Below are 26,919 nucleotides of genomic sequence, written 5' to 3' on the forward strand. Positions count from 1 at the left end.
TATAGAATATTAGTTTCAGCAGCAGAATAAAATGCAAAAGCTTGAGTCTTTTCCAAATGGACATTTGCAAACCATACATAATAATGAAAATCTTTAGTTTATTTTAACTTGTTAAGTACTTCATAGGGTATATAGTAATAGAATGGGTAGCTTATCTGATAATTGCTGTAAGCATTTCAGTGTTTCACACAGCTTCTTTTCATTCACTGTTTACTTGAACTTGGAGAGAGTTGTACTGGCAGTTCCTGTAACTCATTGACTGCAGTGATGCCACACTGTGTGTAAGGAAATGAGATGCCCACATGCTGCAGTGAAGATTAGCATAAACTGCTATTTAGTTCTCTTTATTTGTGTCGTTCCTGTGTCTGTCATTTTTGAAGTTCTCAGAATTACAGATTTCAGGGATAGATTTTTCCTCTTTAATGCTGTTTGTCTAGTGTATTTAACTACTAATAAGCTCCTAGCTAAGTTTCTTTTAGATGTCAAGAAAGGGAGAACTTCTGGGAGCTTTATACATCCGAGTTATTTTTAGGTAGGTTGAATACATATTAGGCACTCAGAGGCATCTCAAGTTACAGGCTTAATAGTATTTCTGCAAGTTCCTGATTATTATTAACGTAACCTTGAAAATATTAGTGTTTTATAGTAGTATAGAGAGGAACTGGTGTTGGTCTGGAGGAATTGCCCAGTATATATTGTACATACCATGTTTACTGTGATATACTTGCCAGCAAAGGAAGAGGAAAAGAGTAAGGTCATAATTCTGGAGATTTGTTGATTTGCAGGAAACTCACCCAAATTTTATAAAAGCTTGACTGAAAACTGTATAGAATTGGAGACTTACATTTTTCTGTTTAGCAAAATATTGTTAGTTTTCACGGTACAGGGAGTATAAAAAATTAAAGAAGGAAAATAAACTTTCGGATTTTGACTTTTTTTTTTTCTTTCATTAATCTTTAACAGACCATTATTTTCCAGGCAGGAAAATCCTCATATTATGTGTTCTAAATTACTGTGTGCTTGTGTTGAGCATGTTTCAGGGTGGTTGCTAACATAGTCTTTTTGAATAAGGGTTGGATAATTGTGCTAATCTTAGCATTATTACTGTTCATTCTTCTTGGTTTTCATAAGCCATGAGAAGGAAAGATAGGTTTGAGTGTTCCCTCTTAACTCATGGTAAACAAAACTGTCTCTTGGTCTTTAACCTGATCTTGTATTCCTTTATTCCGTGTTTTTCTTGATCTATCCTTTGGGTGCAGCACAGACTACTAAATGCAATGCATTTTTGACTTCTTGCAAAGTACTGGCTTCCAGAAAGGTAGCTGGTGCTTTACCAGAGACTGTAAAGCATGGGAGAGATTTAAGTCTCACCTTACTACAGGTTTTGAGTCTTCTGTCTTCAGCATCTCTGTGACCTGGAAGTACCTTGGAAATCAAGGTGTTGGTGCAGCATTGGGCTGACTGAAGCTGCCAGGTGTTTGTGTTGTTTTGCTGTCGATTCTGCCGGTGAATGGTCTGAGTCCCAAGGTGGAGACTGAAGGCATTTCTCCTGTGAAAGGAGCAGCAGAGGCCCAGCTGTGCTTGGGGAAGGCAGTTGGTGCTGGTGCTTTCCAGTTGGAAGTGATGTCCTGTCATGAGCAGTGTGCTCCCACACAGCCCTGCCAGCAGCACTCTGGGGTCTCCCCAAAGGCATCCCAAAGAGAAGCCAGCCTGATGGGTGGGAAAGTTACTCATCAAGTATGTGCAGCTTCCAGAATCAGAGAAGGGCAGCAGCTTCTCTCTTGCCTTTTATTTGGTTGGTTTTGGTCTGTTTCCTCAGAGACATGCTGAAGTGAAGGAGTCTTACCTGGCTTCTTGCAGGTCAAGACATGGTCAGTTGCTTTGTTGGAAACCCAGGAGTGTTTCTGCTTACATTTCTCAAGTAGTAGGAGATTAGACTGCTGTAATTTTGTAGATGCAGAATGTTCTTAAACATGTAAACCCATCCAAAGTCGTCTTAATGACACTCAGCTTTAGCAAGCTGTAAATAAAAATTGTTGACTTCTCCAATTCCTAAGGAGAGCCTTAAGATAGCTTGAATTAATAGAAAGTAATTGCTGACACCCATTGTCATCTGTCAAGAGGGTGATATTTGTTGGGTTTTTGTTGCTTTTTTTTTTTTTTTTTTTTTTTTTTTTGGTAATACGTAATATTTTTCCTCAATCTTGAAAGACAGTTAAGAGCATCTAGGATTGAAGGTTTTGTTAAAATGTGTGAATTAAAGAAGTACTGGATATGACTTGTAATAAGTGTTGTCAACTACAGAACCATCAGGTGGTAATTAACTGCATTATGTAATTGTGACATGACATATTGTACTTAGTTAGAAGCACAATTCATACAGTGCTCCTTTAGTTTTGTTTCCCTTGGAACTGTACCAATGTTCTGCTTTGTTTTTGAAAACTCACTGACCTGGAACTGTGCATAATGCTTTTTCCACCTCTTCGAGTACAGTGTATGGAGTATAACATATTATTCACAAACCTCAGTATTTTTTTCTTCGGTGTCCTATCAGGCTCACTTTTGCAACTGTTATGATATGTTCAATTTCCACAGAAGACTGAAGATTGTCTTGCACTTTCCTATTTGCTTGCATACACCTTAATGAGCTGTTTCTTCTTTTTGACAGAGATGGTGCGCTGAGTCATTTTCAAGAGAGGCTGCTGTACTACTCTGAAGTAAAAATACATTAAAGAATTGAAGGTGTGAGGGTGCACCAGCATTGTCCTGGCTAGAAAGCCACCCCTCAAGTGAATGTATTGAAGATTTCTAGACTTGGTCGGACAGATATCTCTACCTCCAGTTTTATGAATACTGCTCGCCATGGCTGTGGAACTCTGTTTGCTGCTGCTGCTGTTTTGTGGAAGTACTATTTCAGAGGTACAGCCTATATACAAACCACCTCCTGGAACTTTGGATTTTGGATTTGTACCAGCCAAGACGTATGATACAGGTGCATACCATGAACCTGGGGCAATAGGAATTTTGTTTAAAATAGTACATGCATTTCTGTACTTGGTGCAGCCAAATACTTTCCCTCAAGGTAAGCAGATAAGCTACTTTTGTTTAAAATACAGATTTGTTACTGATTTGTTCACCCTATGGTAGATACCAGGGCCATAATCAGAAAGTAAATATATGAGGGGCTTTTTAAGTAGCATGTGTTGTGGTTTGGAAATCTATAAAGTTCTGCATAAAAGAATACTTTTCTGCTAAGCACAATGGGGAGGAGGTTGTTAATGGAAATGAAATGCTGGTGACATTTCACTGAACTTTGCTTACATATCTCAGAGCTGTCACTGATAGATTTGAGGCTTGTTTTTTAACTGAAACAGTATGAGATAGAAGTAGAAGATAAGCTGCTTTGTATTTAACATGAAATCCATAAGAGACAGCTGAATTTTGCCTATTGTGATAAGTGGTCATAATGTGATGTGTCAGGTGGTTATAATATAAGATTTAGGCCTGAAAATTTGAAATAAATTTTATTTGTTTCCATATATGTGCATCCATGGTCCAGTTTTATGTAAGAGCAGTTCCATTATATAGCCATTTGTAGCTTCTCGTTCCTTTAAAAGCTGCCAGGTTAAAACTGCACTTGTTTTAATGAGACACTTTTTTTCCCATTTGTTTCCTACCCAGCTGTCCCTTCTAAAGGAAAACTTAAGATGTTGGAGACGTGTGTGCAATCTTATTGAGGTTGCATTGATTAAAACATGCTTTTGGAAATTGTGTTTTTGTGGATGTGGTAGTTTTATCAACTTTTCAACATGTTTTTTGTTTCATTTCTCTCTTAAAAGTGATAATGTGTTTGTATAATACTGGCATTTAAAATTATGTCAAAGTGAACCTTTAAGGCATTGGTTTGTAACTGATTCCTTCCAATTTATACATTTAAACTTTTAGTAATATAAAGCCATAAATTCTTTAGTGTAATTGGTCACATACATGTATGATATCTGTGAACTACTGTTTGCTTGGATTTTTGACGTTTCTTTATGGATCTCTGACATAACTGTAGAAGAGTGAGCTCAGCTGAACTTGAATGAATAAATTAAATGAAGGCAAGTATTCAGAGTCCCAGGGCTTAACCAACAGAATAATACCCTGGCCTGTTTTCCTGCAGGATGTGTCTTTTGAGCAGGTCTTACTCAAGGCGTAAGAAGGGCTGTTGCATGAAGGTGACAGTAATCTCACCTTTGGGAGGCACTGTTTCCAGATACCTCTGCTTCTTCTGCCTCTTTCCTTCTGTTAAATATGCAGGTGAACTATTTGTGTCTGTGTGAGACCTGATGGTGAGGAGTGCCATCTGCATTCAGCACCTAGAAACAGGCCTCCACTCTGCCTAAAGCCCTGCTTGAATATTTTGTTCTCTTATGATTGTGGAAACTTGATTTCACGGAGATGTTTACTGTGTTTTTGTGTTACCAAGAATTTGGTCTGTGATCTTGTATGTCAAAATTGATATCCTGCGTCCTAAGCATGTGAATAATTAGTGAGTATAGACAGTATGTCAAGATTATTGTCCAGTGGGGCTGCTCATAATAAGTTCTGCATTAAGTTGGTATTGTGAACTCCAGCATTAAAGAAGTAAAGAAGAATTTGTTCTTATCTTGTAAGCTTTGAACATCTCATACTTCCCCTTACTTTCTTGAAGATACTTTTTGCCAAATCAGTTATTTTCAGAGCTTTGCCTTTGTTATTTGCATTAAGTGAAGTCATGTTCCCATGGCCCCACATACTTCACTGCAAAACACGGATTTGATGGATCATGTCGGTTTGAGTCATACCATTTAATTGGCTAATCCCCATAATCTCTTTTGCCATATGCTGTTCTATTTTCACATTCAATTTATTAATGGTGCAGTTACATATTTAAAATTATTGTTTTGTTTTGTTTGGGTTTTTTAAATTCTGGCTTGAAATAGAGTTAATTCTGATTCAGGGATGAAAATAAATAAACACAATGACAAATGTGCAGAGAAGTCAAGCCTTTTGATGTTTCTGTTTCAGACTTCATCATTCTGATGGGACTGGTGCTTCAGAACAGTTAGCTCCAGGTTGATGCTCCAATATATTTTGTATAACCACAACATAGAGAAGTATCATTTGTGTGTAAGCCTTGACAGCAATCACTTAGAACTTTGATTTTAGCAGTCCTATATTTTTTCCTAATACTTGGAAGCACTCAATGTTCAGTTTTCCTATCTATTAGGAAATCTATTATCATTATATATTATTTTCTGGGAGGAAAAGTGATAGGAGTGTCTAATTGCATGTAGATACTCCTGCCTTTTCAAATCATCTTCTAATACTGCTCTAATGGGGCTGAATATTTTACAGGATAACATTCACACTCCTTCAGTCTGAAGTATGCCTTTATGCTTTTATGTGTTATACTATATAAATATATATTTTATATTTATACATATACTATATGCGTTTATGCTTTATACTGCTCTGATAAGATATGAAGTGCAAGAGAGTCATTAGGAAATGATTCATTAGGAAATTCTTAATTGCTGCTAAGACTCAACAGTTGAAATGGATCACTTAAAAAAATCAGTCAAGAAATATTTTGTGAGATGGTTTTCTTTTAAGTTACATCTAGATAAGTAATTATTTATTCCCTTCTAAATTTGTTCATGCCTTCAAGTTTGTGGAAGTACAACTTTTAAATTTAGATTTAATAAGTGAGGTATTAATCAGATTAAATATAGTTCTCATATAAAGTACAGTAACAGAACCATGGCAAGGAACTGTAACGCCTTTAAGATTTATTTAAATTGCTGAATCTTTAAGATCAGCACTGTGCTCTTTGGATACAGCAAGAAACTAACTCAAAAGAAGTGAATTAGGATATCTGATTGCAGTGCTTCAGTGAATCTAAATAGATTCTGCTTTCAACTCCACCAGTCAAATATTTTTGTGTGCTCATTACCAGATGATGTACTGCTGTAAACGGGAATGAGTTTATTTAACTGTAAGCTGTTATTAGGGAAGCAGCCTCCACTGTGAGTTAATGGTACACTGGAATGGGAAGGACTGGTCACTGGTTTGCTACCTGAGGCTCAGCAGGTCACTTTAATCTCAGCATGCCTTTGTTCCTCCGTGGTAATGATTGTGCTGCTATGCCTTGAAGGCTGTTTAGAATGGAGGTATCATTTTCCTTGTTGTTAATAACAGCATTTAAAATAAAGAGATGATAATAGGAAAATTACAAGTTGCTTCTATCACTTAGCTAAGAAAGAGGATGTCTAACAAAACGAATAATCAGTTTTTCTTACTTAAAATTTTTCATAACCTGTAGCATTGATTTATTGATAAAGTTGTCACTTCATGGTTGTGACATGGTGCATGTCATCTGTTGTGTTGGAAACCTTCAGATATGAACTTGGTATGGACAGGGCATGGTCAGTATGATGCTGTGGCTGCTATGAATTATCATAGTTTTGTCTTGGTTCCCATGGAAACAGTTGTTAGATGCAATAAGAGAATATTAATCTGAGATTCCAGTTGCCAGCAGGATGTTCCCAACAAATCTTTGGCTTCACAACTTGTGTCTTATTATTAAAATATGAAGCCTTCACAAAGGAAATAAGCTGGCAATAAAGCTCCTGCTCCTGTTTTTAGGTGAAATAAGGAAAAGACTTACAAGCCTGTTTACCTTATGCTACTGTAGCTGAACGTACTGCAGAACAATTCTACCAGTTAAGTTACAAGTGCTTTTCTTCAGCTTCTGGCTTTTACTCTAGATAAGCATTTCTGCTGAAGTGGGAGTACAACTAACATAAAAGTCAACTGTTGAATGCAGGTACTTTCTGGGCAAAAGATAGTGTGAAGAGTTATATGTATTGTTTGCTGTGGGGAACAAAAACAGGATGATTTTTAGACCTGGTCTACACCTCTCAGTTCTTTCTGACTGTGGAATCTTGCTTGCTGAACAGTTTAATCAGGAGGATCAGAATGTGAATATTTTAATGTCAGGTCCTGTGTCTGACCTCTGTTGGTCCTTTTTTCCTCATCTAGTCAGCTTTAAAGCAGCTGCAGATTGTGAAGTTCAGCAGGTTAGTCTTGTTATCTCAGTAATAAATCACAAGGGTATTCAGCAATTAAATTATTTCCAGATATTTTTTAAGAAGAAACTTGTAACTTGATGCAAAAATATACTGTAACTGTAGCTACTATAGCTGTAATAGAAAATGTATATGCAAAACCCTGTTGTTTTGGGTAGGTTTGATGAGCTCCTAGGATACTGACTTTTTTAATCTAGTGGTTGTGTTGAGGCTTTAAAGCAAGTAATCAAAACACTTCATCACCCCCTCACTTAAAATTAGTAAGGCAAAATTATCTGTGTGTGCAGCTAGCTTCTTTGCCTTTTGTAACTGATTCTTCAGTGTTCATTTTTACTTTAATTTTGCTTCCTGTTAGTAATAAGTCTTCCACAGCTCCCCTACAAGAACAAATGTATATGTCTGGATGTTGGAGCTAAGCTCAGTTGTGTGTAGTGCCCTTTTATTTTTAAACTTAAGATTTTCCCAGGAATGTTGAGCATATCTGCACAAGGTGAAAGGATTGTGCTCTGGCTCTGACTCTGCAGGTGCTACAGTCCAGCACTTATAAAATTTTGCCCAGACACCTATAGCCATTATGATGTTTCATAAAAACATAATTTAGAATAGCCTTTTTTTCCAGTTGTGTGGTGAAGTTTCAGTTTTAGTTTGAATGTGCTATACTCCTTTTTGGAGCTAGTGTTTGATGGCTATGCCCCTGTGCAGGTGGGTTAGTTTTCTCAAAGCTCACATCCTGGAGGGATGTTCCCTGGGAGGGAACTGAGAAGAGGGAAAGAACTATCTGCCCATTAGTAACTTAGCTGTTAGTTTGCCTTGTTAGGTTGGCTCAGTTCTGTTGTCAAGTGACAGTCAGTGCCTTCACTCCATCCCTGTGGTGTTTTTCCACAGCTGTGAGGAGAACTTTAGTGTGAATTTAGAACAGTGGTTTAAGTGTGTATATCAAAAATGCAAGTGTGACAGGTACACTGCCAAATCCAGTGACAGGTGTTGTATACAGTGGTGGTGGGGAACTGGGATAACAGTGCTCCTTTATTTGGAAATACAGTGTTTACATGGAAAGAAATTTCTTGTACATAATGTTGGAAATACTGGGGAAAATGGAGCAGAAGGAAGATATGAGATAATTTAGCCTCTTCTTTTTTCTGCCCACTTGTATACATTTAAGGAAATAGTGTTTAAAAAAATCACTGCTCATTTCGTGCTGGGAGGTTAAGAGCTGCTCTGTTTGGTTACATATAAACGAGGAGCAGTCTGAGAACATTTCTGAAGCAGATTTAAGGCTGGCTTTTTAGTTTTCTTAGGCATCAGAAGAGTAATTCTTTTCCCCCTGATTTGTTCAAAATGATAGACTAACAGATTGCTTGTCAAAAGGACTTTCTGTGGGCAGGGAGGAGACAGGGGTTTTAGGGAGGGTAGGCTTATATAGATAATCTACTGGAGGCTACCACAAAAAACTACAGTTGCAAATGTTAAGACTTCTCTGATGCCTTCCTGCCTGCTTCTTTTGGATTATATAAACAAAGACTCTTTTGCAGACAGGCATTTTATGGAAAACATGGAAGTAATTTTTTAATCATTATAGCATAGCTGATAATCTGAAATTCTTGCTCCTTATGCCCAGCTGGGATCCTTTCTCTAGGGTATCGGTAAAATCCTGCCTGCCAGCTGTGCCTAGGAGGAAAAGCATGCTTTGACAGCAATTGGAAAACATTTCAACTTTACAATTTCAAAGTTGCACTTAGGACAGAAGGGAGAAACTAAAGAAAACAAAGCTCAGGTAGAGCTTCAGGGCATTGGGTTACTTTCCATGGGAAGGGTACTCTAAAAAGTGGCATTAGCACAGATGGCTGTGGTAATTCCTGCAGAGTACCTCAAACAGCCATGCCTCTTGGTGTTTAATAATAATCATAAATTAAAGAGCCTTTCAGTTGGGCAAATATTCAGACAGCTCATATTTTCCCAATCTAAACTGCCTTCTCCCCATTCCAAATGGCACAGCTGCATGCTTTGTGTCTGGAGGAACGTCTCTGGCCAGTGGGTTCAGCATGTTCTCTGTGGAGTACTGAGGAACTCAAGAAACCTGCTGACAGTTACAGCATGGAAAGTCCTTAAAACTGTCCTGACCCTGTTCTGTTTGTCTGTGGATGTTAGTGGGAGACACAAGGTATAGCCAGAGAGCTGACCAGCAGCATTCCCTGCTTCAGTGTACAGGGTTAAGTTCTGGTTGCAACTAAATCCGGGGATGCTGACTACAAGGAAGGGAAGGGTGTGAGTACAGGATGGTATTGTGAGTGAACATGACCTTCTTGTTTGTTTGTCATGCCAAGTAGAGTCTTCATTGGTAGGGTTTGCCTATTTTTAAAGAAAAAAGCAAAAATACCATGCTCTAGAAATGCATGTATTTAGATAATTAGCAGTATTGTACTTTTAGTACCACTAAAAGCATGATATACACAAGTCTCATTGTTTGAGACTTGCAGAGCATACCTGCAGTATCTCCTATAGTGAGAAGTGGCACAGAAATGGTTTTGGATCAGCCACATTCTGGCACCGTGGATGATAACCTCTTTGAAAATTACCAGCAATTGCACACATCTTTTGGGTTTTCAGGCAATTCTGCTGAGGCACCATGGTTTTCCCATCTTACCAGTGGCTACTACTGTGCTGTCCATCTGCCCCTTCATTTACAGGCTTATCTGTCTACATAGTGCTGAATCTCATTCTCATTTCTAGCTTGTAGCTCTGAAACCAGTGGGGAGAGAGAGGAGGGGGAATATCACTGAACTTCCTGGAATTATGTTTGCACAAGCTTCTAAGGGACTTCTCAGTTCTTTCATCATCTTGGCTGTTATGAAGCATTTTGAGTTAATCATGTGAAATACTGTATGAAGACTGCCTGTTACTGGATAAGCAGTCATTTGAGCCTCTCTCTTCTTTGTAACAGACCATCATAATACGATAGCACAGCCTAGTCCTATTATATTTGTCTGGTAATTTGCTTAGGTGATTGTTCACAGAACAATAAACTCCTGAGTCTTGCTCAGTGATGGCTTTTTCTTGAATTATGTCAGCTGAAGGAAGGACAGCTTGATAGAACTTTGCAACAAATCTTTCCACAGTCCTGCTACTTAACGTTTCATTACATTGAAAATGACAATCAGTATTTTTTCCTCTCCCTTTTTCTCACTATTGTTTTTGCTTCTCAAGATGGTCTAACTTTCAAATCTTAACCTAAGTGGTGCCTTTTCCAAGTACATAATATTCAAAAGTTGTTGGAGCAAAATAAATATTAATTGTAATGGGTTTTGTAATCCTTTTAACAGCATTAAAATTTTCCATATATGTATTAAAGCTTTTGAGTATACTTCTTCCTTTTTCCAAAAGTGAGTTGTCTTCATGTTAGAAGAGAAATCACAAATGTCAGTGTAATTTAAGCTGATTAATCTGTCAGTATATACAATTTAGTGTAAGTCCGCCAGTTATAAAAAAGACCCACAAACTTACTTCAATACCTTTTTCAATAAGCACATAAATTTCTCACCTAAAACCACTTGTGTGATCAAATTATGACTTGTTTTGCATCGTAACCTAGTCAGGATCTGTCTTTTGACAGAAAAGATACAAAATTATTTTACTTTGGTGAATTTTAAAATGTGATTACACTTGTGAATGTAAATATTGCTACTACTATTAAGTATTGCTTTGGCTGTTTAACTCAGCTGAAAGATGCCTGTACCTGTACCAAATAAATCCAAGCATCAGGCCTAAGTAGCTCTTTTCAGAGTAGCAATCTTTACTTTTGCTTTGATTTTTGAGTGAAGTAGTGGTCTCTGTAGTACTTTGAACCAATATGTATGCCCCAGTTATCAAACAAGAGTGCAAAGCTGTGGCTCTTGCAAAAGTGGGGAAGCAGAGAAAGGGAATTTTGAGGAGTCTCAGGGAAGCTACCACAATGCCAGTCACTGAGATAATCTGGTCAGCAGGGCTCCAGCATGTCATTCTCAATTAATTATCTGTGTTCATATTTCCAATAATCCAAGTTATGCAAGAGAAGACTTTTCTGTGCTTTCCTCAGGTTACAGCAATTCCTGAGGAGATAAAGGAAGAGAAAAAATTGTTGTTCATACAGTCCATATATTTACTACTTTGATCAATGCTACAAGTCCAGTATGTCTGCACAACCCAACCTGTCAAGAAGTTGCTCAGCCTGTGCAGCATGCTAAACCAGACAAACACACAGTGCACCAAGTTAAGTCTTTGCCTGTAATCTGTTGTAAATCCTTACCAGATGGTGGCCTAGGGAGAACTTGAGGTAGCTACTGCTAACAAAGCAAAAAATAGCTGTCGTGGCAACAACAGTATGCTACAGAAGTTTTGTTGCCTTCAGAAAAAGAGAGAATGTAGTTTCTATGTGGAATACTTCAAAGCTTTCAACTTCATTTTGTGTCTGCGTGATGCATGCAAATTCATTGCAGCCTCCTAAGGAAGGATTTTTCTAAAGACTTCTCTCTCTTTTTTCTTTTTCCAAAACTTCAACAAGAACAGAACTTTCTTTGTAGCAAGGAACAACTATAAAGCCCCTGCAAAGGTTATTTTCAAAGGAGAAATCTTTTATTCCATGCGTCCTGTAACGGTCGATATTGTGGCTATTTCTTTTTTCTTCAAGCCTTTTCCTTGGCCAGGCTCTTTAATGTTGTCTGTGCATGTCAGTGGAAAGCAGAATGTGCCTAAAAGAAAATGTGACTGCACTAGAGAGTAACCTCGTTTGGGGCAGCTGTATGGTGTGAGGATTTCCTGTGGAAGACTTAAATTACTTGTTTGGTCTTCCTGACTAATAACCTCAATTTTTGGGAAATGAGGAACTTTTTTTTGTGTGTGAACAAAGTTCATTGACTTTATCTGATCCACTGCTGTACAATTTATTTCTTCAGTAGAGTAGTGTTCTTTTCTGTTAGGAAGGGTGTAAAGGAAGTCTCCTTAATTTCACATTCCAGTTACCTTGGAAGCTGTTGCTGCAATTCCTTGTCTTCAGCAGTTCTAAAGCTCTCCCTGTTAGGTCACTCCTACAGTTTCAGCCCTGCTTATAGCTGTTCATCTCCTCATTACCTACTTCATATTGCATCTCTGTTCTCTGCTGTCTCTCTCATGTTGCCTCACACTTCATGCAATATAAGCTAAGGTGCACTTCTAGGTGGTCTGGTACCTTGTCCTTTCTGTTGTGGATAATGCAGCATATGCTTTACAAGTCTGCCAAGGCTTTAAAAATGTATTTTTTGTGGTTTTGCTTGTGTCATATTGTGTGTTGTTGAATTTTGTGACAGCCAGAGTGCTGTAAGATAGCTATATGTAATTAAAGAATGCAGAGTGGACAGTGATCATGTTGAGGAAACTGCATGCTGAAGGCAGAAGAGGATGACAAGACAGATTGCCACAGCAGATGGGAGGTTAAAATATTTAAGCAATTTAGTATGCATTTGTTGAGTTTTTACCTCTATTCAAACCAGTTGTTCTGGGCATTGTGTAATAACAGGTTCTAGGGCTTTATTTTGCACATTAGTGGTGAAGTACAGCAGCAAAGTTTCTTTCTTACTTGCCTTTTTCTCTTGTCCAAAAGGCAGGGTGATTTTTTGCTCATTAATTCTTTAATGCATGTGACTATGTGGTTGAAGGGAAAATTTCCTTTCACCACCTTTGTAATGGAAATGGATGATGTTGTCTGTGGTCTACTGAAGCAAGTGAAGATCCATGTGTTGTTCAGAAGTTGTGCTCAAAGGGGGAGGGTCAGAGTTGCCTCTTACGAGGAACAAGAGGGTGGAAGCTGAATCAGTCTGATGTTTCCAGTAATTCAAGGGTAAGATAAAAAGTGAATTGTGGAGAGAGACTTTGCCTAAAAAGAGGGGGGAGAAATTATCTAAGGAGGCTAAGACAAGGGCAATGTCCCAGGTCTGTCTGAGGAAAGTATTGTGAAGAGGGGAGTGAAGCTTTTCAATCTGAAATTGGAAAAGAATAGTGTAGACTGTATGAAGAAATGCCTGGATTGGATTTCTTACCTGTGCACCAGTGATCTCTTACTGTGTGGGAATTGGGAAGATCTTGTCTGTGAGAATTCCCACTTGTCCTAGAGAGTGAGTTTTCCTGCTGCTCTGCAGGAAGAGAGGACAGAGCGCACGGGTGAGCAATGTGAGTGTCAGGGCCCTCCCTCTGCAGTCACTGCCGTGCATGATGGATTCTTCACAGCCATCAGCATTCCTGGGCTCTCACCTTGCTCTGCAGTGGAACAGAGGGAAGTGATGCTGTGGGATCAGGGAGAGCAGAGCCCTCATGGGAGGCAGGGACAGTAAAGGGGAGCAAAGGTAGCCTTGGGTTACCTGAAGGAGAAGTCTTCAGGGGCAGCTGAGTCTGACCATGGTAGAGGCTCTTGGCTTGAGGCTTTGGGGAAGCAACCAAAGCCCCACTCAGTCAAAGCAAGTATTTTAAAATGTCAGTAAACTGAACTTGCTGTAAAACTTGCTTTAAGATACCTGGAAGTTTTTTGTCTCTGATAAATCTGAAAGGCTTTCCTGGTTTTTTTGGTTTTGCAGGAGGTATTCATTAGTGTGATTTATAATTAGGAAAAAAAAAGACAAGTTTGAAGTACTTCTAATTCCTTAATGTCAGACTAATTGACCTATGTTCAGAGAGGTTGTGAACTCTTCAATGTGTATGTAGTCCATTGACTATTATAGATGAACAGGAATAGACTGAAATACTGTTTTATACATGAGAATGAGGTAGCAATAAAGTAGTTACTAATTGATCATTTGTATTATCTATGTAATTCTCCTGTTGTTTGGAAAAAAATCTTTTAGTGCAATATGAATGCTTCAGTCATGGCTCTTACTGGCTTGCTTGAAGATGAATATATTATGCATAATTCCCGAATATATTATATTTATGCATAAAAAGACATTAATTTCTGGCATAATTTGATTAAGGCTGGAGTTACACTACAGCTGAACTGGCTCAATGGAATTTTTTGAGCGAAGTGGAAGCATAGCATTCCCAAAGGTTTTATTCCAGCTATTTTCCTGTCACGTAAATTTGAAAAGCTTCCTTGGCAGAAAAATTTGTAATTAATTTATGTTGGTACTTAATAGCCAGACAGCTTATTTTTAAATCTCTATTATTTCTGCTATCCCTTTCTGTGGAGCAGTTCTAAGAAGCACACTTAGTGATAACCTCATTTTCCTGACAGAGTAATGAGATATTGAATCTATATACACAGTACTCTTGCAATGCAGGAGTTAGTGATTATGTTTTCTTAACTGGAGACCCTCAGAGGTGCTTAATATTTCTTCACAAATTGCATTGGTAAATTAAGAGTTCATCTGGCTATTTAGATTTACTAGGGCAGATGGCATTTCGCATGTGTGATGAGAGCAGGAAGGGTTCAGCAAAGCAATAATGTAATTAGCTGTGTAAATGAGCCTCACAAGGTAAATCTCTTTAACCCCAATGATAAAATGTGTTTTGTGCTAAAGCTGTGGATTACTGGTCCTGTGAAACAATGTGTCAAGCCAAGATTTCAGGAGTAATCCGGTTAATTTGAAAATGAAGGACACCATTTTTTATTACACCTTCCTAAGACTTTTATGTTTGAAACAGAAATTGGCCTCAAGATACTTGGCAATAATACAAGAGAGAGTTGTGTGGAGTTACCTGAGTTCAGTTGTAAATAAAAGCTTATTTGAATGCTAGAGATGAGATGTTCTATCTAGGGAGGAAAAATGTTTCATAAAAGCAGACCAAAATCCCAGGCTGAATAAAATGTGAGCTGAGCTGTCTTTTCATTGTGCTACAGTGAGCAGTGTAGCCATATGTAGCTCCTGTTTACACAGTACCTGGCACAGGATGTTCCCCCATTTAACCCTTAAGCCCAGCAGTAGTAACTGTGATTATCATCAGTGTGCAATAAAACCTGTAGAATCACAGTGGTTTTAGTTGCAAGGGATCTTTAAGGCTCATCTGAGCAGGGAGGATTTTGGTGCTGCAAATTCACCGAGGCCTGTTTGTGCCTACAGATATGTAACTGCAGGTAGTCTAGCATTCAGATCTAGCCAAGTATTTTTAATGGGAATATATACAACTTCCACATTTCATTTGAAATTAATCAACTGAGGATATGTCTAACCATGTTGATATTGAAAGTTGTTGAAATAATAAATTCATGGTAAAGACTAGTCAATCACTGTGTGCTGACTGGTTAGAAAAACACCCTGGAGCATTGTGTTACTTCTGAAAAATCATTGCAAAGTAATCTAAGTAGTGAATTTTTATTCAGCGGGGCAGTCTCACATTTTGTAAAATTAAGTAGAAAAAATTGGCTGTGTAGCAGCCCTTTGTGTTGTGCATGAAACCTCTAGTGTTCTCACTATTAAATTTACTCAATCCATGTGGGAATCTTTGGTAGCAATTTTCAGGCTTATTATTAAACCTAAAGATGTTTTACTTTCTGATGAACAAGATTTAGTCTCTCAATTTCAAAAAGAGGTATGAAGTGCTATTTTCTGCAGAAGTTTGTCATAGTGTATTCAGGCTGACTTCTGTCCTTTTTTTTACTCACAGGTTATAAAATACAGAAATAGTATAAATAAAACTATGGATCAGGGACACTCTGAGCAGTTTAGGCATTTCACAAGAAATTAGAGCAAGTTTTGGGTTGTTTTGGGCTGTTGTTTTTTTTTTAATGTATTGTATCTTCTACTGGAGATACTCAAAACCTGACTGGATGTGGCCCTGAATAACCTATAGGGGTGTCACTCTGGCCTGAGCTGGGAGTTTGGACTGGATGATCTTGAGGGGTCCCTTCTGATCTCAGCTATTCTGTTTCTCTTGAGTGGTACTTTCATATGCATAATGTATGCCTACCGAGGTCCATAAATCTGTGTGAGTGTGGTTATGGGTGTGTGTTTCTACAAGTATGTAACACTTAATGTAACATATTTGAGGGTTTGTTTTGTTTGGTTTTTTTTTTTTAATGTTTAACTTAGACATTCTCATTTATTATGGGGACAGACACTCAACTAGAAGAATGAGTAAATGCCTTAATTTTTTAAACAGGAAAAGCCAATGCTTCTAAGATTTTCTTTAACCAATTCTCAAAAGTAGGAAATGTATCAAAGGACATTTTTGTCAATAATAAAATCTTGCTTTCTTACATGCTTACTGGCAGTGTTTTCACTACTGTGCTAAATAACTTAGTCATTATGATTAGAATAACTGTGGAATAATTCACATTGGAAGGGGCCTTCAGACATCTTCAAATCAAGCTGTTTTCCAAAGCAGGATGAACTTTGAAGTTAGGAGAAGTCTGGAAATGAGAGCAGGTTTCTGGGGGCTCTTTTGGTTGCCTTCAGAGCAGCATCAAGGAGAGTGATGCCACAGAATCTTGGGCAGTTGGCTCCTGCATCCGATCACGTGCACACAGTCTGTGCTGCTTCATGCACTTAGGATCACAAAAGCTTTTCCTTTTTATTCTTTCTATCACATTCTGATTGAAGCTGGTCAGTTTCTCATCAGTGGCTGTCAAACAGTGCTAAATAGTTGAATCAATATGTAAACAAGAAAGTTACTTTACCTGTTTTCTTGTATGCTGAAAGCCATCTAGCTGTAAAAAAAGATTATTGCATTTATTATTTCATGTGGCCATATTTCTTAAATTTATTTGCATGGCATAGAAATGAGCAGGAAGAAAGAAATGCTACTTCTGCTGAAGAATAAAAAATTCACACAATTAATGTGAATCACATCTTTGGGGTTGGTGCAGTTTTGCCTCACTTAGATTTGTATCTCCTTGTTACTAAAACTTTCATAGAAACACAGATGCTGCCTGTGATGGTCCCGATGCAGGGAGGACTCTGTTGGTCCCAGTGTGTGAGATGTTTCAGAGTTGCAGTGGATCAGTTGGGTATTGCCCTTACAGTTGTGTGTGCCCTTTCTTTCAGCAGTCTTATGACTCCCAAGTTGCAGACTGTGAAAGGAATTGCAGGGTTCATAACTCTTTTGTGCTTCCCAGGTGCTTATTCCGTGTGTGTTTTGGTTTTATTTCTCTTATTGTGGGATTCAGCCTTATCTTGTACTTTTTGTGTAGTCTTGAGGTTGCCTCAAAATAGATTCCCTGCTTATGTCCCCCAGCACTCTCTGAGTGTTTTGTAATGCACTCCCTGTGCAGGGAATGGTTTGTGGCTTGGCACTTCACTGATGCATTAACAGATCTTTATTTTTTAATTGGCAGTCTTGCTGGCTGCAGCTCCCTTGCAGGGACCTGCCTTAAACCAGCAGTCGGTGCTTTGCTGTTTCCTGCTGTTCCCTTCAGCAGTTTTCTGTGAGGCAGTCTTCAGGATCTCTTCAATCAGTCAAGTCCATGTTCCCACTGCGGGAGGTTGAGGGAGGAGAACTGCTTGCTTAGGAATTTGTTTTCCTGAGCCCTGTGTGGGGTGAGAGAGGAGCAAGATCACAGCCCCTGTGAACTCCCTGAATATACTTCACAAGTGCTGAGAGGCCTTGTATTTTTGGGAGGTGAACAGTCGAGTTTTACACTTTCAGCTCCTTTATGGATCTCCAGGTTAGGAAATTTACTGGGGATTGTTTATTAACTATGTTAATTTGCACATGGGGAGACTAGAAACAAGCCAATAGTAGGATGAAGTCCATCTCTGTATGAGCATAGGGGGTAGAGTGTTTCCTTGAGCTGTTTGAGGTGTAGTGTGCTTCCTCCTCAGCAGAGGAGACCAGAAGTTGATCAATTATTTCTCCCAAACATCCAAACACTGTTGCTTTTACAGTGCCTAGCATGGAGCACACCCATGGCCTCGGTGCTTCTCTGAGGCAGAGGGGCTGCAGAGCTGGCGTGCTCCTCTCCTTCAGGTGCCGGGTGTCACAGAAGTGACTGGGAGCCACAATTCCCAACTTAGTTTCCATAGGGTTGTCAAAACCTTGATAATGGTTGGCCAGTGATGCCCCAAAAAGGGGATCCATTTGTAGCAGCTGCCAGGGTTTACTGAAAGTGGCATTAGTTGTGTTTAATTCCTACTTGTTCTTTTGTGATTGCTGTATTTTTTTATATTGGAATGAATTAGAGTGAGTGTTGGATCAATGCACAGTAAATAGAAACAGCACAGTAAGTAGTAACGTGTTAGGCTTTCTGATTTGTTTTGGTGGTGTTACATACTCACTGTTGATCCAGAGAGCAAAAAAGAAAATCCAAAAATAAAAAGGGAGAAAAGAATTGGGATAATGCTGGCAAGATAAGGTTTTTCTTTGTACCCTTCAGTCAAAAAGTTATTAGCATGTTTGTTTTGCACATTATGTATCTAATGCTGTATGTATGTATATGTATGCATGTTGGCATAAGCATGAGGCCAAGCTGATACCCAAAAGATTGTCCAAGTGATTGATACATATGTGATGAACTTCCAATGATTTTATGGTACAGAGGGAAAACCTTTATTGTATTTCAGTAGCAACTGGTTTACTGATAGACAACCTGGCTATATTCCTGTGAGCTTGTAAAACACACAATTAATTAGAAATGTTGTTTCTAGACAGATTTGTGGGGACACTTACATGCTTGTTTATGCTGTTGATTGCTGTTCTTAATTTCATCTTGCCAGCCTAACAAAGAATTCATACTGTTCTCTTTCCTCTGCTTTTATCAATTATGTTGTTTAAAACTGTGGAATATTCTTGCTTATTTTCAGATCTCATCAGAAAACTAGCACAGCAGCAGTTTGGAAATACACAGGGCGATTATCAAAAGGTAAATTGTCTATGTGTATCTGCATAAAATAATGAAAATAATGACTTTGAAATTCAGGTTTTTTTCTAAACAAGTAATTAATATTTTAAAACTTCATGAGCAGAATACAAATATTAATGTTTTTAATAGTAAGTGTGATGTTTTCATGAAAAATGTGAGCCCAGTTATAAAGAAGATTCCGCAAGCCACTGTAAAGAAACTGATCATAGTTAAGCATGACTTACAAACTCCAACTGTAATGGGATTGTTGCACAAAGATTGATAGCTCTTTGTATTAAAAATACTGGTTTTATTTCAAAAACCTTAGAACCATTACTGCTTAACTGTCATGTAAGCTTCATTTATTTTCAAAAAGCTGAATTTATATTATAAATATATTATTTACATATTAGCAAGAAGATGGAATGGAATGTGCATCTGAGTTTTAGGCTGTTCTGGAGCACAGTGTTCCACACTCAAATCAGGAGCTGAGCAGTAGGAATTGAACTGTGCCCAGGCAAAGGACAAGTTACTTCATATGAGCTACTTGCTTCTGGTCCCCACAGTGTGGTTGTACTCATCAGGAGAATGAGTGTGGTGCTTGCACACAGACACTGAGCTATTGCTATGACCAGGATGGCCTTACTGGTGCTTCTGTGTCTTCCCAACAACAACCCTGTTTCTCCAGTAGCTTCATAAGCTCTGCATGACATCCTGGTGTGTGGGTTTTGTTGTTACACTGCCACAAGCGACTCGTGCTGATCCCATCTGCTTGCTTGGTGGAGCTCTATGGAGAGTGGTGCCTCACAGATTGTTCCTGCACACCCAGGGAGGAGTGTAAGAGTAGGGCTTGCATGAGAGAGTCTCAGGACAAAACTGTTAGACCTTGGATGGTATCCCTGACCACAAGCAGAGTATTTAGTAACTAGTATGTAAGTCATGAGGAATCTGAGGCTAGTCCTGTGTAGGAGATACAGTGTGGCAGTTAAAATATTAGGATGCTTAAGAGGCTGAACAGATACAGGGCACTCATCAGTCCAAATTCTGACCTGAATACAGTGCAAAACCTTGAAACAAATTTGGGAACTGAAAATAGATCAAGACAAGTAGAGTGTGCTTCAGAAGCGAGAAGCATCAGTGAGTCAGCTGTGAATCAGCCAGCATGGCTGAAGATGTGCCCCTGGAAGAATTTCCAATGGAGACAGGGAAGTGTGAATGTTGCTGAAGGGTGTGAATAAGTAGTTAGAAATGTTTGCCTGTGGTTTTGATCACTCAAATTCAAGGAGAATGATTTCAGACTAGGATGAGTTCAGAAAGTGCCCATTATGGTGATCTGGGAAACCTGTGGATCTTCAGACAAAACTGGAAGAGCTTGCTTAGCTTAGGAAAAGATTGATCAGGGGTGTGGTTACTCTTTTAAAATACATATGGAGAGGAAGCACTAGGAAGAAGGTTCTCTTGGGCAAAATATAGTTCTAGCACAGAAGCATGGGGGCTAAAATGGACATGTGAGAAGACTTGCTCACCAAGAACTGAGAACAGTCCTTCAGTAGCAGGAACAGGACATCTGCTTCTCCTATTTATCCTGTTAAATTTCTGCTGTCGTTCCTCTGTATCATTTTTAAACCTATTTATAGAATGTATTAGAGACCCAGGAGGCCCTTCCCACTTCTGTACTGTGTGTCCTAGTGTTCCCAGTTGGACTGTAACCATGAACATCTCCCCCTGTCCTGCCAGAGCAGCAGTCTGCCAGCTCAGCCCAGCAGCTGAGCCGTGCCTGCTCAGGGGAGCCAGCTCGCTGCTGCTGCCGTTGCTTTGCTTCTGCTGGGAGGCTGATGAAATGTGCTTGAAATGTTCAAAATCATACTTGGTACCAGATTAATAAGGGAGGCGAAGTGTTAGTCATCCTTCCTTTGATACGGGAGAAAATATGTTACTATGTACAAAATATGACTTTGAACATTTTAAGTAGTACTGTATAGTAAAAGTTTCAAAAGGATGTGTGAGATGCTGATAAATAAATCGCTAAAACTTGAGCCATTCTGATTCTCACACATCAGATTTTTGGCTGAGGGGTCTTGCCATCTTTAGCTTGCCTGCTTTTCTTCCACTTAGGAGGAAGGGGAAAGCACTGTCAGCTGGGAATTTGGCAGGCAGATATGAAGAGAATACAATAAATTAATTTTCCATTGTGGAAACAAAGGGGAAATTGGGTTCTTCTAAAATTCTGTCATTGAATATTTAATTTTCAGTGTTTTTCTGGTTTTACAGATTAGAAAATAGGTAAGCACTGTTAAAGAGATTTCTTCAGTCTCTCTTGAGTGCCTTCTCTTTTTTTCTTTTGAATAATTTAAATTGAACCTCTGTATGGTTAAAAGTGAGGGTGAATTTTGTGTATAATGTGTTAAGATCCCAAAACTGCTACTGGAGCTACTAAAATAAAATAAGCACTGAGAAAAAAAAGTTAGTCAAGAATATAATATCAGTTATGACAGGTGGAATTCATGAAGAAATTACCAAACTACAAAATAATGCAATCTCTGGCCTTCTGCGAGATATATTGGGAATTACATGAAATAGATGGTCAGTTAGAAGTAGCTGGTCTGTCATTGTTTTAAGATGGAAGTATTTGTTGGACAAATCCTAGATTCCTTTCATGCACCAAGGAAACCAGAAAATAGCCGCTATGTATTTTATTGTAAATATTTTTCCATAATTATTTAATGGTGCTTCTGTGCATTATTTTACTTTAGTGTTTGTTGTGTTATTGTTTCTGTGTTGTGAATTGTTATGGTCTAGTCATGGTTAATAATTCATTATTCACGGGATTTGTTTTTTTGTGCATGCTGCCTGTGTATTATACACATTCTCCATTTGTTTTGACTTCCACAGCCAGAAAATGTTGTCCTGACTCTTCAGGTAACGTGTTATGGTAGATACAGAGCTTTAAAAAGAAACTAACCATGTCTGCACTGCTCCTGTTAAAATATCTGTAACCATTTTTAATGTTACTTTAGATACTGTTTTTCCATCTAACATATCTTAAAATAATATGTGCTCTCATATACTTTATGAAGCGTTCAGCTATATAGAAATCAGTGATTCTTTTGCAAAATCCAGCCAAATTCTTTTAAGTATGTCGTTCGTATTCTTCAGAAGGAAGCACAGGTTTTAACAAGCAGTTAATAATAATTAAAAGAGTAGTTTTCATCCTAGAATTGGTAATTAGGGCAGAAATTTGCAACTCTGCTAATGGTGGTAGTTGCTGTATTTGGCTCAGCTGGTAATTAGGTATTGTGAGGAAGGGCATCAGCAAGGCTGGAACTAGAGCATGATTGATACCTTGTGAGAAATTGTAACTTATTTTACAGGATAGTTAAGCAGCCTCAATTTCATCCTTTTCCTGCCAAGCTGCCCTTGTGCTGATGGATCTGTAAAACAGAAAAGGACTCAAAGTACTAGTGTGAGAATTAGTTCTCCTAAGATGGGGATAGGAAAGGAGAAGAGATTTATCAGGGAAGGACTCCTGGGGTGTGCCCACACTGTGCTGTCTTTGTGCACAGACGCCTCCCTGGTCCGGTTTTGGCTGGGTTGTGTTTTCAGCAGAGGAAAACAGCATGGCCAGCTCACAACAGTCCCCTGGGAGCCACATTGCCTCGTGTAGGGCCCTGCCAGGGCTGCCTGGCCCAGCTCCTTGGCCCCAGGGCTCTTGCAGTGTGAAGGCAAGTCAGGGTATTGCATTGCACCATCCCCTTTCACTCCTGCCAGCATCTTTTTGTTGCTGCTGCTTTGCAGTTTGGCAGCAGAATAAATGTCTTTACCTGAGAGATCCTAAAATCTGTCTGCTTCTTGATGTTTTCCAGTCCCTAAGCACTTTTAAATTCAGCTCTTAGGAGTAACCCTAGCCATTGTAATCGATCATCCAGTGAAATACTTCCCTTTGGGGTTCAGATGAATTTTTATACTCTTAACTGAATAAAAAGGAGAAAAAACGAAGTCTCCATTTCCCCCTGATGAGGTGTTTCTCTAGTTAGCCTTGCTGACATTTGTGGAGCCTTTTTGGAAACAGATGTGTGAAACAGTAAATTTGTGGTCTGGGAATTCAGATGTGTTCATTTTTAACCTGTTTCCATTGCATTGATTCACATTTATTTCTTGTGAGCCTACTTCTCTCTTCACTCTTGTAGTTTGCCTAGCTGATACTCTAGTGAAATAATTATTAGCTATCAGTATGTAGAATGTTATGTATCTTTTTGTTAGAAAAGTTGTCAATTATTGGCAAAATATACCAAGTCCATAACCTCAGTAACTTAGTAGATGGTTTAGTATGTAGTTTGATTTTTAATTATTTGCTCTATATTGATTGCAGTTACTGTGTGCTATCTTCTATTACCACTATTTTTGTCTGAATTACAGGCCATCTACTATGAAATCGGTTTTATAGTCTCCGCAGCCTTGGGATTGCTATTTATTTTGTTACTGCCTCTTGTGGGACTTTGCTTCTGTATGTGTCGTTGCTGTGACAACTGTGGTGGGGAAATGCATCAAAGACAGAAGAAAAATGCTGACTGTCAGAGGAGCTGTTTTGCAACATTTCTTTTTGTTGCATCTTTAATAATAAGGCAAGTGTGATAAAGAGAACAATAACCTTGGTATAGCACTTACTTTGCAGTGTCATATGACAAATAATATTACTGTATTAGCCTACAGGTGCAGAAATTATTTCATTAGACTAAGTACTATTATTGCTTATTAAAGAAAATGTAACTGCATTATAAAAAATGCTGCCACTGTTGCTATCCACAGGTCGTTATGTACTTACCTAAGCTGAACGTAGGTGTGAAACAAACAAAATAATTATGTTTGTGTTGGGCAAATGACATTTTTGCCAGTCTCAGAACAGCAGTTGCAGAATGTTACATTACACTTGTGAACACAAGAGACTGTGTCCTGTGTTGAGTCTATCCCATAGAGAACCTGAGATATCTCATACTGCTTTGTTCTTGGTAGTGTTGTAGTGATGAAAAAAAGCAAGTGACTTCCTTCAGTATTTGCTGTACTCCAGATATTTAGACTAGTTCAAAACAGTGGGTTTTCTTCTGGGTCCTGTGTTGTTTAAGCCATGCATGCACTCCCTGTAAATCCTGAAGTTTGGAGACATTTTTGCACTGTTGGTGCTAGGAGTATACTCCTGTGCTGGGTGTGTAATGGGTGGTGAGGAACTACAATCAAGACTTCTTCCCACTTTCAAAATATTTTATTTGCTTTCAGGCTTTCTGTTTTCCTTTAACTTCTTTATGTTTTCACCTGTCTACTATCCTTATTTTGTGATTCTATTAAAGAAGAAAAAAATGTTTTGATCAATACAGTGTGACTGTTCAGTCATATGGAATGTACTTTGTCACTTCACTGTAATCTAATTAATTTTCTTTTTTATTGTTATGATAAATGGTGACCCTACTTATGCTCAAATAGAGGATGGGCTGATATCAGATATGTGAACATGCTTTTTTCTTCCAGACATCACTAACAAACATGAGCCTCAAGAATTTGAATTCTTGAAAACCAAATGGTATAGGGTGGTAGGTGCATCCCTGCCGTGATGACAGCAATAAGTTCCTTATGGTCAGGTGTGCCTTGAAGACAGTAAGTTATTAAGTTACCTTTTTGCATGTCAGAACTGGAGGTAGATCACAGAGCTTGCCAGCTGTCTTTCCACCACATTGCAGGATGCTGCTTTCTGGCTATTATGGCTGGAGAGTGTTGCCTCTTAGTAGAGAAAGTAAGGTTGTCCCTCTTGTTGGTCTCTAATTTGTGCATTTGCTGCCAGCTATCCTTGTGGGATTAAGCATACCCAGCCGAGGAAGATGCTTCTTCCCAGGTCATGACTGGCAGATCAGTGATCCCTAGTAATATGTTTTCCAGAACTAAGGAAACTGCCTCTTTAATTCCTCCTTTCCCCACCTCTCCTCCGTTTTTTCTGAGACATCATGATGTATCAGATGCTTACCCGAAGTGTGAGGTGTTGCCTGAAATCATTCTGCAGGTTGAGTGGAGATAATCTCGTATGAGGACTCCCTGGTTTAGTCTCTAATGCTGTGAGTGATGTGCAAGGCAAGATAGAACTTTACAAGGCTGATATTACAGATCCCAGACTGACTGAGTCTCCAGTATACCACTGTACAAAGAGAGATTCTCCTGCCCTTCTTGAATCTTCTTAACCAAGGGATGAGAAGATGCCATGCCTGGAGCTATTTAAGCCCATGTCAGGTTGCTCACTGTTGTGCTGTAACACAAAAGCACAATCTTACTGGTAGCCATTGCCCCAACAAAAAATACCAGAGGAACCTGAGGTTTACTTAAAACTGTTCCTATGTGTCTTGTACTGTACTCAAAAAGTATCCTTGTGGTGATTGATTAGTGGAAACTTTATTATCTGCTGTCCCCCAAAGTTCCTATGCAGTTTCAGCTCAGATGGAAGGTTTACCTGCAGGTTTTCCCTGGAATCACTCTTCTCAAGGACTGTGCCAGAGCTGAATATGTAAGCTGTGTCACTAACCAGAAGAGTTTAGTCCTGTGGGAATAAAATGCTTATGGCTACTTGCAGACAGAGCCAGAAGAGTGAAAACTTGAGTGATCTCCACCAGTACAGGGTTACATTGAGATGAGCAGTGAATTTACTAAGGCAGGTCATGGTTTGGCTATAATTTCAAGTTCATGCAGCATGGGAGGCCTTCTTTGGGAGTAGGTGTCCCAAACCCCTGCCAAATGACTGGAATGCCACAGACTCCTTCACCCTGAGCTGTGCTGCTTCAGGAGATTCATTTAGTAAGGCTGGGGCATCCCTCAGAGTACCCACACCTCAGCCAGTGGAGCTTTGCTCTCCTGTAGGCACTCCTGTAGAATGTAAGTGTAGACAGCTGGTGGAGGGCCTGGGAAGGATTTCTAAGAGGTGGACTTCTTCAGGATTCCCATCTAACCATCTTTCCCTCTCTCTTGCAGTGACAGACATTCTGGGATTCTCTCATTCAACCATTTTTTTTTCCTTTTTTTTTCCCCAGTCCTTGATATGGAAAAATAGTTTCAAACTGTCTTTCCTTGGCACAGTGGAGAGTATTGGTAGTGGAAAGACTCTGTGGATCTTGCAATGAACTGTGTATGTAGGCAACAGCTCTAGAGAACTCTAATAACATGGGGATGGGTTTTATTGTATGTCAGGATGCAAGTTGGCACTGACATATATGCTGTTCATGCGGATTTTGGAATATTTCAGCCAGTAGTTTTTAATCATGAACATTTCACTTTTCCACTGATGTAGTGCTCTGGTAATTAGAATGAGGTTTTTGTCTTAGCTTACTGGAGTGATGTGTAAAGGAAATAGAATTTTGGGATTCTTTGCTTTCAATTTAAAATAAGGCTCCAACTAGATCTGCTTTCTGCAGGTGTGGCTTAAGGTGAGAAGTACACTTTCCTCGAGGAGGAATATAAGAAAAATCAGAAAATCTGTGATTACATATGCAATTTTTTATCTTTGTAGGCCTTCAGGGTGTCATTTTTCATTACATACACTTTCTGTTTGAAATATTTCTTTATAGATTGAGTCAAAAATACATGCAGTGTTTTTGGTAGTTCACAGCTTTTATATGTGAATGTTCCCTTTCCAAGTAGGATTCTATTGCTAAAGAGCAGAGGATGTAGAAATAATCTATCAAAGACATAGCTAGGTAGATTTGATATTCCAGACTTACCATGAAAACAATTACATGTTTTCTTCAAATGTAAACTGAAAGTTCAGGGACAGAGACGTGGTATTATATCTTACTTGCTAGTCATCTGCAAGCTTAGGCAAACGTGCTTTCTCTGGGAAAGAATTGTAATTTCATTAGTTCTTGTACATTACAAAGGCAAGGGAGGAACGTTGCATATATTGCAATACCAAATTTGCTGGTGATAAAAGGTGTCCTGATCATTGCATGGAAAACCACATAGTCAGTTTTCTGTGCCTCCAAGAGAGCTTGTGTTATAACCTTC

The 26,919-nt window shown here is 38.8% G+C and overlaps 1 protein-coding gene across 2 annotated transcripts in view; it reads left to right on the forward strand.

Moving 5' to 3' along the window:
* The window catches only part of PROM1 (prominin 1), a 59,727-nt gene that overhangs the window by 2,973 nt on the left and 29,835 nt on the right, over positions 1-26,919 (forward strand). For both annotated transcript variants that reach the window (XM_056490657.1, XM_056490658.1), the window contains exons 2-5: positions 2,669-3,082; positions 18,851-18,909; positions 21,781-21,807; positions 23,305-23,510. In XM_056490657.1, the coding sequence (XP_056346632.1) occupies positions 2,863-3,082; positions 18,851-18,909; positions 21,781-21,807; positions 23,305-23,510 (512 nt within the window). In that variant the 5' untranslated portion in view covers positions 2,669-2,862. The remainder of the gene's footprint in view (positions 1-2,668; positions 3,083-18,850; positions 18,910-21,780; positions 21,808-23,304; positions 23,511-26,919) is intronic.

This window comes from Oenanthe melanoleuca, chromosome 4 (assembly GCF_029582105.1).
Source record: "Oenanthe melanoleuca isolate GR-GAL-2019-014 chromosome 4, OMel1.0, whole genome shotgun sequence".
NCBI lineage: Eukaryota > Metazoa > Chordata > Aves > Passeriformes > Muscicapidae > Oenanthe > Oenanthe melanoleuca.